Source organism: Hibiscus syriacus, unplaced genomic scaffold (genome assembly GCF_006381635.1).
Source record: "Hibiscus syriacus cultivar Baekdansim isolate YM2019G1 unplaced genomic scaffold, ASM638163v2 tig00111208_pilon, whole genome shotgun sequence".
Lineage (NCBI taxonomy): Eukaryota > Viridiplantae > Streptophyta > Magnoliopsida > Malvales > Malvaceae > Hibiscus > Hibiscus syriacus.
In genome coordinates, this window is record NW_024063020.1 from 1044446 (window position 1) to 1061743 (window position 17298).

The 17298-nt window shown below is 34.7% G+C and overlaps 1 protein-coding gene and 1 long non-coding RNA gene across 4 annotated transcripts; one reads left to right on the forward strand and one right to left on the reverse strand.

Moving 5' to 3' along the window:
- Nucleotides 1-191: 191 nt before the first annotated feature.
- Nucleotides 192-15216, forward strand: LOC120155795 (type IV inositol polyphosphate 5-phosphatase 3-like). 3 transcript variants are annotated; one of them, XM_039167259.1, is made up of 13 exons: nt 192-238; nt 9909-9940; nt 10052-10166; nt 10310-10387; nt 11293-11368; nt 11501-11605; nt 11878-12778; nt 13275-13459; nt 13756-13864; nt 13981-14123; nt 14214-14450; nt 14720-14922; nt 14970-15216. In XM_039167259.1, the coding sequence occupies exons 2-11, from the start codon at nt 9911-9913 to the stop codon at nt 14419-14421; spliced, it is 1950 nt and encodes a 649-aa protein (XP_039023190.1). In that variant the 5' UTR covers nt 192-238; nt 9909-9910; the 3' UTR covers nt 14422-14450; nt 14720-14922; nt 14970-15216. The 3 variants fall into 3 exon arrangements, with proteins under 3 accessions (XP_039023190.1, XP_039023188.1, XP_039023189.1); XM_039167257.1 differs by having other exon boundaries at nt 14738-14922; XM_039167258.1 differs by having other exon boundaries at nt 14743-14922.
- A 307-nt stretch (nt 15217-15523) lies between these two features.
- LOC120155829 lies at nt 15524-17037 on the reverse strand. Its single transcript, XR_005519005.1, has 3 exons — nt 16529-17037; nt 16250-16307; nt 15524-15726 (listed from the first exon to the last, which is right to left on the reverse strand). It is a non-coding gene; the product is annotated as an uncharacterized LOC120155829 (long non-coding RNA).
- Nucleotides 17038-17298: the final 261 nt, after the last annotated feature.

A 17298-nucleotide genomic window follows, 5' to 3' on the forward strand; every position in this document is an offset into this window, starting at 1 on the left:
GAAAGTACATGCTCTGTTGTTGTCTGCAGCTGCAAAAGGAAACAAATCCCATTTCTTCCTTTTAGAGTTTCCCAGAAACTTTTAAAGGAAACTTCGAATTTGCACCTTTTTAACGCGCCGCCGCTGAGCAGATCAGCCTCCACTCTCCCGTTTCTCATTCTTGGAAATTTCAGTTGTTTTTGGGCTCTCTCCGTTCCACTACGGAAGCAGAGTTTGATTCAGCCGTCAAAGAAAAAAGGTACAAATCTCTTTGATTTTTCACTGTTGATTTCCGTTTTCTGCGCATTTGATTCGCACACCACTCTCAGCTTCTGATTATCCTTCTGCGAATGAAATCTAACCTTAGACATCTAATCACATAGTAATTTGAAAAAGTTCGTATAAACAAATAGAGAAGAGGAATAAGAGGATATTGATGTAGCAGTATCCTCGTAACTTCTAGCTGTTGCCAAATTTTCAGAAGAAATTGATCATTTTTTAAAAATCGAACTGATTACATTAACCTACTATATATTTTAGTTAGATCTTCATAGCTAAAACATTAACAAAACATAATTCGAAAATTCGTAAGAGAATATTAGTAGACGTTTAAAAATGTACATATATAATTTTTAAACTGGTAAAAATCAATCGAATTGAATTTTTAGCAATTGATATTACATAAATTTGTTTTTTACCCTTCAAATTATGAAATTTAAAATATTTAATTTCCTATTATTATATCAGAAATTAAACACATTTTATTAAACCAAATATACACTTTTACTAATTATTTTTTATGAAAATGATTTATTTGAAGATGTAAATTATTTTTATTAAATACATCAAACTAGATTAACCAAAATTCAAAAAATTTACCGATTTGACGGATACGTATTTTCGTGGCCGCCTAGCCCTACTATGTTTTACTTTCCCACTCAAAGGTAGTTAATGCTGCAGTGCTGACCTTTTCCCTACTGCTTTATTCTTTTTCCATCTCTCTCTTTTTCTAGGCAATTTTATATTAAAAACCTCAAATAAATAACTATTTAAAGAAAGAGAGTCTTCCAATAATTATTTGCAAGAATAACATTCAAATCGTCTATATAGAATGACTTCGCGGCCTGTATACAATATATTAAATTGTCGCATCTTTCAACATGTGATATGTCCGACGTGAGAGGACTTTCAAGGTAAGCCAATAAAATAATTAGATAAAATGATCTCGCGCATTGCGAAGCACGAAGTAGTCTGAGAACTAAAATATCGCGAGATTTATAAGAGACATCGCGACCTGCAACCTACAACGCGCGAGGATCTTTCAAATTGAAATTAATAAAAAATAAATATAACAATAATAATTAATAATATTAATTATTAAAGATAATAAATAATTAAAATATAATAATAAATAGATATAGTAATTAAAATAGATATTTTATAAATAATAATTATAATATATTTTGTAAAATTTGAAATAATGAAAAATTATATGTATAATATATTAAATAATTAATAATATTATAATTATAATACATTTTGAATTTTATAAGATACAAGTTGATATTAATTTTTTGAAAATAGCAATCTCGTGCCTTGTAAACCGTGAGTACTAACGAAAAAAATATTTTTAATTTTTTAATTATAAATGTATAGTGTTGCAATTTATCTTTAAGGTGAGTGTAATATCATAATATATGAGACATTTTAAGTGGGATAAAATGACATTGAAAATGGTTAGAAATCATAGTTTTATGAAGGAAGAACAAAAAAAATGATTTGATAGACATATTAAAATGTTATTTCTAGCTTGTAAATAAGAGTGATTTCAGAATTTATATGCTTAGAGGTATAATATTGCAACTTATATTTATGTTGAAGCTAATTTGGTCGCATACGAGATATTATAATGGGGTAAAAATCGTGTTGAAAAATGTTGTAATGCATAATTTATTGCATGAATAAATCACAAGAAATTGAAAACAAATTAATATTTGTTGTTAATTAAAAAAATAATACAAAAAAGCCCATTTAATTGATACGTAGGCCTGAACGATTGGAATGTTTGTTCTTTGTGTGTCTGAGTTTCCTACATATAAATTATAATTTCGGTTGTCCAGTTCTTTCTTGATGTTCGACCAAATCCTCATCACAGAAAATTCGGGTTGACAATTGATGACCGGATTTTTTTCGTCATAGTGCATAATCTGGCAGTATTGTAGGTTCATATTCGGATCTCATTCATTTCCAATGGAAGGGAACTTGTGTCGTCACCATTTTCGTTCGGGACATCGAAAAATAAAGTTGCAGCATGACTTTCGAGGAATGTCAGTTTTTAAAATCGAACTAAGTTAGAAAAGATTGGAGTCACTATCGACCTTTGGTTAGATAGGTCGAATATCCAGAAAACATCTTAAAAAATAAATTTTAGAAAAATCATTTAAAAAGGAAAATTGGTCTGCGTTTAACCAGAGATTCATTTTTAAGGATTCGAGAGTCTGTTATGCGTGGGGAAGGGTAAGCACCCCCACAACGCCCAAGATTGACACATCTCTATTATACATTTGTAGATAAAAAGACATCATCAACAAAAATATAATTTTATATAATATTATATATTATATATTTACATAGAGATATGAGATAAATACGTACATAATAATAATAGTATAAAAACGAACAAATAACAAATACAATGGCCAACTAGGTGATTATACATTTTAGTTTATGGCTAATTTGAAAGAAATTAAAGTTACAAGGTCTAAACATTCAAATAGTTTATAAAATTATAAAAGGGGACTGAAATGTTACACGCGTAAAACTTGGAGGCTAGGAACGTAAATAACCCTTACCATATTAATTGGAGCAGTGACGGAAATGTAAGCATGGCAACATCAAAGGACTAAAAAACATAATAACCCAAATGTTTCATGTCCAAAATAATAAATTACAAACGAAAAAGGACTGAAAGAGTATTTACCCCAAAAACCCAAAACGCTCAGTTCCTAGAGAGCAAAACTACACCATTTTAAAGTGGGTATAAATACTTTTTTTAGCCCTTCTTTTTTATTTTTCTCACATTCTTTTTTTAGAGAGAGAAGCTCCATATTCTCTCTAAATCGTGGCCGTCTACTGGCTATTTCAACCGTTGCCGCCATCTCTAATGATCGTTCAGGCCCAAAAATTATGGGCTAGCTTTCCTCGACGTTATGATCACGGATCTAGACTCTATTTCGCACGAAACAACCTCCAACACCGTGAAATAAGCCGTCAATCTGTCTTTCCACCGTTGGATCGGGCCAAAGTTGGAGTATGTCACTCTTCAGGGCATGATGAACCTCCTCACAATGCCGATTAGCCAATAGAGGTCCTTAACAATGGTGGAAGGTTCGACCGAATAGTAACTTCCCTTTCATTTTTTCTATTTTTTATTGTAACCCCTCATCTTTTTTCAAATAATACCCTTTTTATATAAAATGGTGACTTGGTCTGATGGGTTTGATAAGGTTGTTGACAGAGTGGGTGAGGATTACAGGAGGGTTCGGTTGGTAGTAGATTGGATTTGTTAGATTTGATTTTACTTTTTTATTTTTATGTTTTGATTTGATTTTGTGGTTGGTTCTTGGAACATGGGCGGTTTGGTTACTGATAACATGACTAGCGATAGTAACGACGGTGGTGGCAGATGAGAGGTGGCACTGACAGCTAGGGTAGTTAGGGTTTTTAGGTTTAGGCTGGTTTGTTTTTTGTTTGTATTAGGCTTAGGGTATTTGGGTCCGTTTTGGTTTTGGGTTTGTAATAATAATAATAATAATAATAATAATATAACACAAAAATGGTGATTACAAATCGTATTCATAAACCTTGATTATAGTTTTAATTAAGTAAACTCGATCAACGAATCTCATATAGTGTATCCGAGCAGAAGAAGCAACAACAATTGTGCACACACGTGTGTTTGAAAGTTTGGAAGAATTCACACCAACATGTTTTTTCTCGTAAATTAACCACATATGTGTTGTGTTGTATGCCATCCAATGGCCTCACAAATTCTGATACACGAAATAATGAAATTTCGTGAGAGAAGCATACGACACTCATCGCGTTGGAATGTTGCTGAAATGTTTGCAATTTTCTGAGGAGGTCTAGGTGGATTTGGTGGCCATATACCATCCAGTTAAATGTTTTCCTTCCAAAGGTTGCGAAAAGGGTTGCCAATAAATAATATTTCGTTTTGACAACATATGTGATAAGCAAATGGCGCACTCCCTTTAGTGATGAGTTTTTTACTTCAACCAAGTTTGTTGTCATGTGACCATACCGTCTACCCCCATCAAATGATCGAATCCATTTCTCCTTTAGGATTCTAGCAAGGTACTTGTAGCCATCAGAATTCTTGTGTCTCAGTTCTTATAGCAGGTCCTCAAACTTATGTATGAACTGTGTGTAACCTATCAATAAAAAATGGAACAATTAATTTTGCAATAATTTTTGTAAATATATGGTAAACCAAAAAGGGTGAAAGAAGTACCCATTCGAAGAACCATTAGGCCCTCATCTTCACTCTTGAACTTCTTCAAATAGTTTATGACAATATGTCATACAATATGTCATAAACAATATCGGTGATAAATATTGGGGATTGACAAGACGGGCCCATACGCTGGAGTACGTATTTGATACCAATATTTATGTAAGAAATAAGACAAATCCCATCATCTCTATCCAACATCGTATGTGATAGAACATATGTTTGTAAGTTCATAAGGAAAAATTCCCAAGAGTTGATATATTCATTTTCGACAATTGCGAAGGCGATTGGAGTAGTTTTTCTGTTGTCATCTTGTGCAATCGCCAATAACATTATTTGAGTGTATTAACCATTGGCTTGCAGTGTCGAAATGCATTAATGCATTACGGAAAAGTTTAAAAGAGCCGGTAGAATTGGAAGACACCTAGTACGACACGATCATTTTCATATGTCGGGACTATTTCCAATTTCACAACTGTTTCCGGAATGTATTTATACATCAGTTTAAGATAGCCATAATTCATTGTATGATTCCTCACATTGGTCGAATAAGTTTTGTTGGGCCCGATACCTTGCATACTATGCTTTGTGTCAGTCAACTGTGTACCCGTATAACAATGTAACTGAAGTAATACAGGTTGCAACTGTAACATGTGGATTTGCTTTGAGCAGCAGAATGAATTCTCTAGAAATCACGTGTACATCGAAGTTACGATGATCTTGATATAGGATGTTGGTGGTGCATGTATGTGGTTGGACGTATTTTGTGAGTTTACAAAGGTTATTCATCGTCTTCAATTGTGATACTCGAACCCTCCAATTATATCCCTTCTTCTTGTGGATACATTCAGCGATGTACTTATCCGCGTTAGTTTTTTTCACAATTGACATGACGGAGCGACATATGATGTAGTTCTTGATTGTAGCCACAACTTGTTCTTTTGTCCTAAAATTTATTCATAAGAAAAGTAAATAAAGTGGATAACTTACCGATAAATAAATCAAAAAAATAATAAAAATTAAAACATTATATTAACCTGAAAACTATACCAACATAGAGATCACCACTACTACGTTGATTGTATTGCTCAATGTATGGAAATTGGGAAAATTTTTGGAGCGTTAAATACTTCCATATCAATTGTTGTAAAATACGATGGTGGCTGGTAATAAGAAATAGGCATGGCAGTATGTGGAATTATTGTAGCCGCGCCGTATTCTTCGTGGTCTTATGTTTCTGGTGCCATGTTAATATCTTCTAGTTCTTCATAGAAGGGGCCTAACTCATCACCATCGGGGCCGAGCTCCCTTACCTATTTTTCGTCAGAATGATCCCCCTCAAAGCGGAATAGTTTAGCCTCATTTAATTCAAAGTTAGCATCTATTATAGGTGTTCGTCGATCACAAGACTACACATGAGACCACTCACAAACCAGTTCCCCGAGATCAAAGTCACGCACACCAGTAAAAGAATGTCTCCCCATATGTGTTGAGAAGTTATCCGCAGAAGGGATATACATTGAATATCGTCCAGATAAGAAATCATCGAACGGGTTAAACGTTTCATGGTCTGACCCCGATTGGCGTGTTAAGAAGAAAATAGATGCTCAAGAGTACTGTATAGATTATACGTGGAAATAAGAATTGGTGCTATGTTCAAGTCAAACTCGAATCTAAACAAGCAAGAATGTCTTGGCATCGAAGATGATGATTCACCTAAATCGTTATGTGTATTGTATGTGCTTAATAAATTGAAGTTGTTTATCAAATTTTACGTCGGATTGTGAATAACTGGATCAAAGTCGAACTCTGCTCATCTTCAACATGACACACTGGTATCATCATCAGCATCAGAAAACAATGCATACAACTCCATCGGCCCTTCAAATGAATATTGCAAGTAAACGTCGACCATCAACTGCACATCACCATTGTCCTCAACAGTGTATATCGTATACGTTAATGGTTCTAACGACATCGGTAGTCGATACTTCAAGGGTAATAATTTTGTACCACGAGCATGTGGGACATTTTTCTTCACTTTCTTCATCAACTTGTTATACGTTAACTTCCTTGGTAGCGTTATTGTCATAGTATGTATGGACTAAAACAATACATCGAGAGATGCATCACCGATCATTTACCATCGTAATATACCAAAGTAATAAGGCTTTCTCTGCTCGACATTTTCTGAGTTGTTGCCATTAACTTCTTTTGCATCTCTTTTATTGGGAGGAACCTCACAAGTTGTAAGCCACGATGTTCTATTGACGCGACTACTGATATCGTGGGTTGCAGGTGCGAGTTCCATTATGGCATAATAATCCAGAAACCTATTTTTATTAATTTATTAGAAAAGTAACCCCAAATCTCACTTATATATAACCAAAATGATTCGATTAATGGGAAAGAGTTCGCATAACTCAAAATGGTTCGATTAAAGTAAAAATTATTGATAAACTGCATTGATCAATTAACATAAAATATTTTAATTAACTAAAAATAAAATAGTTCAGTACAAATATTTCAGTTTTGAAGAACGAAATAAATAAGAGCTAATAATACCTATGTCCACCAGTTCCACATCGTAGTGGATGACGAGTCCAACGCTAACCTAAGCGTGGTTCCTCTTGCACTTCAACATCATCAGGATCGGCGGCTGCATATGGAATCGATCCACCACTGGCACTGGAATCAGAACCAGTGTAGAATATGCTCTGCTGCGATATCTGTTCAACAATATCAAATCCAAAGTGTTGTGAATTCAACTAGTCGGTGAGGAAACCTTTCGAAAATTGCCCCATTTGTTGAAATGTTTATTCAGTTGAGTGAGTGAAGACAGGGTCAGAGTGTCGGTGATGTTTGAGATGGTCCATGTGTTGTTGGTGATGAGGAGGATGCCTCCCCCATATTGCCTCCCCCATATTACATCCCCATCTGTGGGTGACTCTGTAGATGAACATATAATTCTCGCGCTCGTTCCTTATCGGTCAATATATGTGGCATCCCATATTCTTGGAATCACGATATATAATCATATGTCGCATTGTGTTCGAAGATGGGTTGAGTCATGGGTGTCCTTTTGAATCTTCAGACCCACTCGTTCAGATACACCACATGATGGTTCGCCCAATTGATATCCATCTTCCTATATCGCATCAAACGATGCAACTCATCCAAGCATGGTGGATGTGGCGAAATCGATTGGACACAGTTAAATTGATGAAGGAATCATTCGATAGGATGCCACTCGACTATCTCATACAAGATCAGTGGGACTGACACGACGTATAAAGACGCATTAGTCACCCGAATCTCATGCAATATACAGTCAGTAATAGCAGCATCGCAGTAAGGCATCCACAAGAACTATAAAATTAAAATTACATAATTTTGTTAGCTAAAACCCTCAAATAAATTAAATTAAAGTCGAAGGAAACTATTTTATTACCTGATGTCTAAACTTATCGGTCAACAGTCTGAAGTCTTGTTGTTGTGTTGGTAGGTGGGCGTGAGAGGTTTCATCAGTCCACATGTCATTAATACAATATAATATTATTATTTTTAGTAATATTATAAAAAATAAAAATTATTTTTTTACCTCTTAAGTAACGGAAATCATATGGGACATGTGTTTTAACAATCGACCATAAAAATGACATTCAGATCCAGGCCCTCTAATGACATTTTTTGTCGTATTTACAACTTTACAAAACTCCCAGAACAAAAATGCCAAAATTGCCGACCCCAACTTATATTTCTTAAATCATTTAAATTTTGCAAATGATTCAACCACATTAGATGAACCTTATTTTAGGATTTGTCTAGCATTAAAATCCTCTCAATAACTCATAATATATGCGCTCAAGCAAATCGCTGTAAAAAATTAATAAAAATAATATAATTACTTAATTTTCAAAATAATAAATAAATAAATTGTAATATTAATAAATACTCATAAAAATATTTTATTTACCTCCTTCACTACATGCTCCGCATCATGTGGTAAGTGTGTAAAATTATCATCCTAAAATTTAATTTTTATTTTTCCACCATCGCGTGCATTATCATGTGGAACAATTCCGAGCAATACCTCACATACATTTTTAGGGGTGCCTATAACACCAGTAATAACTACTTTATCAATAGTAGTCCTAGATGAAATGCATCATTTGTAGGGTAATAGTTGCCTCCCTATACGGTAAATGAAACTTGTGCGTCTCCGGTCTCCATCTTTCCACCAACTCATTTATAAGTGGAGGATGCAACTTCACACCGTCATCAATTATACTACTGATATATATGAAACACACTAAATGTAAATAGTCAATAATATCTGCATTAGGCGTTATTACACGATTTATATGAAACTCTAGTACACATTCATATCCCTACAAAATAAATATTAAAAAATTATTTAAATACGAAAACAAAAAAACTAAAAAAATAAATACTAAAAATACAAAATAATATTAATTAATTTATCTCATCATTTCGCATTCGATAATCAAATACGTGACTTCAATTAAGTCTTAATAAACTCGCCGCCATAATATGACAATTTAAATGATAAGAAATTGATGGTGTGTTGGTGATTATAAATGGAGGGTCAAATTTATAGGCCTTCTCGCACCTGAGAAAACACGGTTTTACATATCTCGCGTCCTGCAAGACATGATTTACGTTGAAAACACACATAATTTATTACTTTTCTAGTATCTCACGGTTTGCAAAACACAAGATTACTTTAATATCAGCTTTTATCTTATAAATTTTAAAATATATTATAATTATAATATTATTAATTATTATTATATTTAATAAATTATTCATATAATTTTTCATTATTTCAAAATTTACAAAATATATTATAATTATTATTTATAAAATATCTAGTTTAATTACTATATTTATTTATTATTATATTTTAATTATTTATTATATCTAATAATTAATATTATTAATTATTATTTTATTTATTTATTATATTTATTTATTATTAATTTTAATTTAAAAAGTCCTCACGCGTTGCTGGCCGCAATTTCCTTAGTAAATCTTGTGATATTTTGGTTCTTAAGTTATCTCGCGCTTCGCAATGCGCGAGTTTATTTTATTCAATTCTTTTATTAGCTTATCTAGAAAGTTATCCCAGGTCGAATATATCTCACGTGTTGAAAAATACGAAGATTTAACACACTATTTACATGTCGCGTATGTGAACTATTTGAAGATATTATTCCAAATAATTTTTGAAAGATCCTATTTATTTAAATAATTATTTATGTGAGGTTTTTAATATAAAATTGCCCTTTACTATACGTCATTTGGTTTCGCTTGTTTTTCTTTCATCTTCGTCTTCGCTTTTCTCCATTTCTTTTACTTATTTTTGGATATACAGCAATGAAGCAGAGTTCAAAGCACCGGCCAGAGGTATTTTTTTTCTGTATCTGAGACTTTTTTTTAAAAAAAAAATGGGACATCTAATAGAGAACTTGCAGAGAATTTGGGCTGAACTGCTGTTTTGGTTGTTCCTGCATACAGTACTTTTGGCCTCGTGTTTTCTTGCGCAAATTGCTCAACATCGCTCCCAGAGACTCCGATTACAGCGCTGATACTGAGGATGAAGACGACATTAGTTCTTATTCTGGATCCGAAGGTAACTTTCATCATTTTCCTTTAAATATTGGATTTTCCGATACTTATATTAGAAGGAAGTTTGAGCTTTTGGGTGCTTTTTATGTCCCGTTGAGTTGTTTAACGATTCTTTTTTGGCTATGTATAAGTGAATTGCTTTTGCAGAATACTTTGAAAGCAGCCATGGCAGAGATTCAAGGTTTAGAGAAAGCAGAGAGGAGGAGTCTCAGTTTGATCTAAATGGTAATGATTTTAATCCCTTAATGATGTCATCGTTTTCATTTTGCTATATCGTTGAGGTGTATGCTAATAATCTTGTATTTTCTTGACACCCGAGATTTGAGTATGAGTGATGACTATTTTCTTTTTAGTTGTGAAGTTTGGAAATTGAAGTTTCTATAGAAAGAAATTTCAGTACAGGAGGATTATCTTTATGTAGTTCAAAAATTTGGGTTGTACATTTGCGGTTTGATGGAGTTCAGAATTCAGCTTTATGATCAGCTGGGACTTAAGCCAATGGAATTAAGCGCCAAGGAAATTTTTATTTATTTTGTTTGATAATGGAGAATCGATCGACATGATAGAGTTATTCTTTTTTTTTTTTTGGGGGGGGGGTGTTGTTTATCTCTCTTCTCGCCTTTCCTTTCAATTGGATGGTATCTATGTGGATGTGCACTTCCAAAAGTACTTAAAAGATAACTGAGGACCACCTAACAATGGAGTTATCTATAGCATCTGACTAAGCGAGTATTTTAAGAGTTCAATTTTTTTGAACTTTACCTCATAACCCTTTTATTTGCAACCAACCTTTCAAGTTCTGTGAAACTAATTACTTCGGTACAATTTATCACTGCAATTTTCAGGTGCAAAATTTTTACTCTGCTTAGGGGTGTTCAAATGATAAGTTCGGTTATTAACCAAATCAAACAATCACTAACCAAAACCGAACTAACTCTGTTCTATTGATTTCCGATTTAACCAAACTATTAGTGTTTAAATCAAATCTCCCTGCAACAAGAGACTTGATGTTGGAATTCTAAAATGTAATATTTTGAGGCTTGTATGAATCTCCAATTCATGGAGTGGTAAATTGCTCTTATGATTTCCTTGCATACTCTTTAATTCTTTTTTCCCTCTTTTGGGCTCAGAGAATATTCCAAGGGTAAGAAGGAGACGAAATTCAGAGACTTGTAGAGCACAATACATAGACTCAAAGGACATAAGGTGCACTGCCTCTCGTTTCTTGACTGCATATAAAAATCTTAAACGAGTTGTGGTATTTTGGTGGCTCAAAGGAGCTTGGTTGTTGTAATGTTTGTTGCTGAAACCTTGTATTTTGTCCTCTCCAATTAACAGAATATGCGTTGGTACCTGGAATGTTGGTGGTAAGGTTCCACCTAATGACCTAGATATTGATGAGTGGATAGATATGAATGACCCTGCTGACATCTATGTGTTTGGGTAAGTATTTTCCTGACATGTAAAATTTCTTCATTTTCTGGTTGTACATTTTGATTCTAGTTTTCCTCCCGTCTTACTGTAATCACAGGCAATGTTTTCATGGAAAGTTTTTTGGTCACTTCCATATTTTTTGTATCATCTTAAGCTTAAAACACCTGTAACATACATGTTGACTCAAAATATGGTCATCTTGCTTTTAGCAATTATTCCTGAATTCGATTTTCTGCTATACATGTTCATCTCAAAATATGATAATTCCTATATGTTTACAGTCTTCAGGAGATAGTACCATTAAATGCTGGGAATATATTCGGTGCTGAAGATAGCCGCCCAGTTCCAAAGTGGGAGAACATCATCCGTGAAACGCTCAACAGAGTTCGACCTGCAACTACCAGAGTAAAATGCTACAGTGATCCCCCATCTCCATCAAAGTTTGAGCCATTTGATGATCTCCCAACTTTAGAAGAGGAGATATGTCTTGAAAGTGATGGTGATATTGGTGAAGAAATTTATCCATTGGATGAAGAACCCCATGGCTTTGATGAATTTAATATTGCAGCCGAAAACAAAATGGGGTTCCTCGATTCTGGGGTTTCAGAGTATTATGATGGTTCTGAACTTGACGTGCCACTAGCTGTAGAACAGGATTTACAAAGGCAATTTTCTTCCCCAAAGAGATTAGACAGACTTAACTGCTTGCGGACAGAGGATTATGCTGAAAATGAGGAAGCCTCAGTCAGTCAACAAAATGCAAAATTTACTAAAATGCTTAGTGGAATTGAACAAAATAGAAAACTAACCAGAATCCTTAGTGGTACTGAAAGGATTGGTTTAAGCTGGCCAGAGCCTCCACTAGACCTGCTATCTCAGCATGTTTTAGAGAGACCAACTTCTTTCAAATCGATCAAAACATTCACAACAACCAAGTCTTTTCGAACATATAGTTCCTTCAAGTCCATAAATGACATGCCACCAGGGATAGCTTTGCTTGCAGAACTTGACCTGGAATCCCTCATGAAGCGGAAAAGAAGATCATCATATGTAAAAATAGTTAGCAAGCAGATGGTAGGAATCTTCCTCACTATATGGGTCCGTAAGAGTTTGCGCAGGCATATTCAGAACTTGAAGGTGTCTACTGTTGGTGTTGGTGTAATGGGCTACATTGGTAATAAGGTCCGTTCCCTTCTAGTAATGTTAGATTCTTGATTTTTTTTCCTTAAATTGACTGTTTGCTTTTTTCTTGGGTCGCATTAGCACTTTGTGGAGTAATATAGTTTGTATATTGTGCTGCTGTAGTTCATGCAGTATTTAGATTGTACACTTTGGCAAGAGTGATGGCATTCTTTTCAGATGTTAAATAATCTAACCAGCAGAGGCAAACAGGAGGGATTTAGTAAGCTAACAAATATTTAAGGAAGATCAGGTCCCCTTTATAGATAATTTTATAGAGTCCCTATAGGGCCATATTCAGTAAGGTGTCAGTGCATTGAGAATAAATCCCCACCGTCCCAGGGCCACTCACTGTTAGGGCCTTAATGAGGGATGAGATAATGCTACAACGGGTATACAGGACAATTTTTTTAAGCAATTTATCGGAACCATGCTACTACAATTTTTTGTCAAAACTTCAAGCTGTTGATAATATTGTTATTCATTTTATTTTTTCCAGGGATCAGTATCAGTCAGCATGTCCATGTATCAAACACTTTTTTGTTTTATATGCACTCACCTGACATCAGGTGAAAAAGATGGAGATGAACATAAAAGAAACTCTGATGTGCATGAAATACTTAGGCGAACTCATTTTCATTCTCGTTCTGCAATTGGACTTCCCAAAAGAATTCAGGATCATGAGTGAGTATACTTTTATATCTACTTGCGGTCTGAATCTGTGGTTATTTATTCATCTATCATCGTAGCTGTTGTATGCTGTTGAATAATACATTTGGAACATGTTTGATAATTTGATTTGTTCCCCTTATATCAGCACTACAGTATCTTCGGGGAAAGATGTATTTTAAGCTTATTTTGTGTCTATGTATTTAGATTATGCATGCTCGGGAATGAGAAAAGTGTTGTTCGGATATGTTCACCTGTATTACTCAGCTGTAATTTATATAATTATATAACAGAGATATTTTTTTCAACAGAAGAATAATTTGGTTGGGTGATTTAAATTACCGTCTCAACCTCTCATATGATAAAGCACGAGAACTCATCGCCAAGAGGGAGTGGTCTGAGCTGACTGCGAGAGACCAGGTAGTTTAGTCCTACACAAAGTCTAGGCCATTGCAGTTTTTCTTATCAATTATAAACTCGAAGGCAGTTGATAGGATGCTAGCGTAGTTATTGAATACGTTATCTTATCATGTCAGCTTGTACGAGAGCTGCGAATTGGTCATACATTTGATGGATGGTCTGAGGGTGCTTTAAATTTTGCACCGACATACAAATATGAGTTAAATTCTGAGAAATACTACGGGGAAGATCCCAAGGTCGGAAGACGAATTCCTGCATGGTATGCTTAAAGTAGCTTATAAGATTTATGATCCATCCTTTTGCTGTTTGTTTGTCTTGTGATTTTTTCCTAACGCACCTCTTCTTTCAGGTGTGACCGCATCCTTAAATACGGTAAAGGATTGAGGCAAATGAGTTATAGGAGGAGCGAGCTTACATTTTCTGATCATCGCCCTGTTACCGCCACATATATGGCAGAGGTTGAGATATTTTGTCCGAAGAAACTACAGCGTGCTCTCACCTATACCAGTGCTGAAATTGAAAATGAGGAAGTTGAAGCAGTGGTTATCGACTACTGATGTCGGAACGAATCCCTTAGTTGGATCAGGTAAGTAGTCAATCACTTGTTAAAGTAACACTGGCTGCAGATAGTTATTATTTAATGATGATGTAATGTGAGAGGAGGAATTGTCGACAAGATCCTAGGAATAAGGTAAGGAAACAAGATTAAACATCACTAAAAGCAGTTGATGTTGCAGTAACGGGAATCCGTTTCCGGAAGAAGCATGAATTGGTATATATATTTCGAATGTGGTTAATATTTCCATTGAGAATTAAGTTGCATATGCCTTCCCCCCCCCCCTCCCTAAGCAAAAGGCTTTCTTCCTGATGCAGGATAGGTCAACCGGGAGATCATGATCGGATACTAATCTATGCCTCAACCGTCGAGGCTGGGGGTGAGAGCTCCTAATAACTCTTGATATTATTGCCTACATTTTAGATCCATTCATTTCTTTCTTTATTTTGTTGTGTGATTATAGTGTATGTTGCACTCATTGTAAAAATGCATCAAATTTAGAGTTTTCGCAAATAGATCCAGACAATGCCAGCTAAAAAAAAAAAACAGAGTTGAGTTTGCACATAGGCATTCCGCATTCGAATAAAGTTTATGAATATGCCCTTCGGCCAAAATCTTTTTCTAGCTCGTAAAGACATGGTGATGTAAAAAGACAGTCAATGCATGTGTTTTGGTCCAAAAACCACATTCTCTTGTTCTCACCTTTTGGTGTATGAATGTGATCACTGATCTCATGAATATTGACTTCTTTCATAGGAAAAGAAAGAGAGAGAGAGAGAGAGCCACTTACAGATTACTTTAACATGTAGTTTCACCATTATCGACTTCACGCCTAATGAGCCACTTATAGATGACCATCATTTTCTGTAGTTCGGTTGATAAATGGAACTGTGTAGTGTTGTAATACTCTAATTTTATCTGGACCATTTAAATTCACTTGAAGATGATCAGAAATTAATTTGGAGATGTTGGTGCTTGATGAGAAATTAATTCAAATGATAAATCATGAAAGTTTGTGTTTGAAAGCTTGAGGGGCTTAATTGGACTAAAATCGTATATATTCATTTTGGAAATCGAGACACAAATTAAAATTCAATCCCAAATACAAATTTAAGTGTCTAAAGTCCATTTACATCTTTGAAGCCCAATTACAAACCAAATTAATTGCAAGCTCAAGATTCAGACCCAATAAATGAAGCCTAACAAAAATCCAACAACCTAAAATAATTATAAGTAACTTGGTTTAAACCCAAGAGCTGTTCCCATCTGCGTGAATAAGATGCCGCCAATCATGCCACCATTGAAGCTGCACAAATCATCCAACAAAGTCAAAAATAGATTCCACATGATTTCACCTCCAATCAAAATCTCACCAAACAGAAAGAAATTAGCATGTAACGACCAAGGAGATTCGGTGAGGAAGAAGAAATAAATTAGGGAGGGAGAATGAAAAAAAGGGGGGAAATCCTATTCGAAATACTGGTAACAAAAAGAGGGGGTTATTTTTCTCGAAGAAAACAACTGTAAACAGGGGAAATATTCCATCTCTCTATTCGAAAGCAATGAAAGTATTTTTGAGGTAATCATAGTTTCGTTTTCAATTTCCAATATATGTTACTTTATTTTTTTTTATTTCGAACCCAAATCAACAGTAGAACAATATGTTCTTTATGTCTGTAACCATTTTCATATTCCAGAAATTAACTCAAAGAAATCAACACATGTTCGGTCATAAGCAAAATAAATAGGTTGATATAAAAATAATAATAAAACAAAGAGGATTTGGGGTTTTTTACCATAGACGTTCGGGTTCCTTAACGGGAACTTACCACGCTTTGGTGAGGTTACTGTCACCGATGAACGACAGTTTGCATGCCGGTTTAGCTGCTGGAATTCAAGGCATAAAAATTCAGATATTGGATCAACCAAGCAATTGAGATTCAGAGAAAAGAAATATTAAATAAAGGGCTTAATCCTTTTCGTTCTTTTTGTAAAGCAATACCAATGTAAATTCTTAGTTTTTTAGTTTATTTTCCAGTAACTTTTTATTGTTTCTTCTCTTTTGATTCTAAATGAAAAGCATAGAGATGGAGAAAATAGTAGTTTACCTTAGCCTTGAGAGATGGTCATCGGGGTTGTCGGAATCGAGGTCTTATAAGGTCGTTGGAAAGTGTAAAGGTGAAGAGTTAGGCGAGTTTGGAAGCTTGGTTTTAGGTTCGGTCGAAGGGATGAGCAAGCTTAGGAATGGAAATAGTGAAGTCCAGGTTATTCTAGGCTGTTTGGGGGGTTTCACCGGCCATGTTCAGTAGTCTTGATGACCATTGATGCTAGTTTGAGTTATCACAGAGATAAAGAAAAAGGAAGACCATGGGTTTGGTCTTCGGGGCCTTGGTCGAGTAGAAAAGAGTTAAAGATGGAAAGATATTTTAGTCCGATCGGGGTGGTTGTTTTAGGTCGGGCTAGGCGGTTGTCGGGGTGAAGGTGGCCACCAAGGCATGGAGGCCAGCCGACGACGTTAAATGGTGAAGAAGAAGGTCTCGGCCACCAAAGAAGAAGATAAGGGAAAGAAGGAAGAAGAACGGCGCATAGAGGGGAGAAAGAATTAGGTTTGGCAGGAGTGATGTTTTGTTTTTAGTTTAAATTTTTAGTCTTTAGTTAATTTGTATAAAACGTCATCGTATATGGTTAAGGGTATTTTGTTTTCTAGTGTATGGGTTATCTATTGGATGAGCCATTCAGATTTACGGTCTATGCATTTTAGTCCCTAGTTCGAAGTTTGTATATTTATAATTTTATATATGTTTTTTCGTGAATTTAATTTTGGTCCCAAGTGTTAGTGTATTTAATTTTTGCAGTTTTAGACATTTGACCTTTACAT

Excerpts from the sequence above, each read along its gene's own strand:
- LOC120155795 (XM_039167259.1), top strand. The coding sequence starts at position 9,911 with ATGAAGCAGAGTTCAAAGCACCGGCCAGAG. Across the intron at positions 11,369-11,500 it reads ATAGACTCAAAGGACATAAG|AATATGCGTTGGTACCTGGA; the intron begins GTGCACTGCCTC and ends TCCAATTAACAG. Across the intron at positions 12,779-13,274 it reads TGGGCTACATTGGTAATAAG|GGATCAGTATCAGTCAGCAT; the intron begins GTCCGTTCCCTT and ends TATTTTTTCCAG.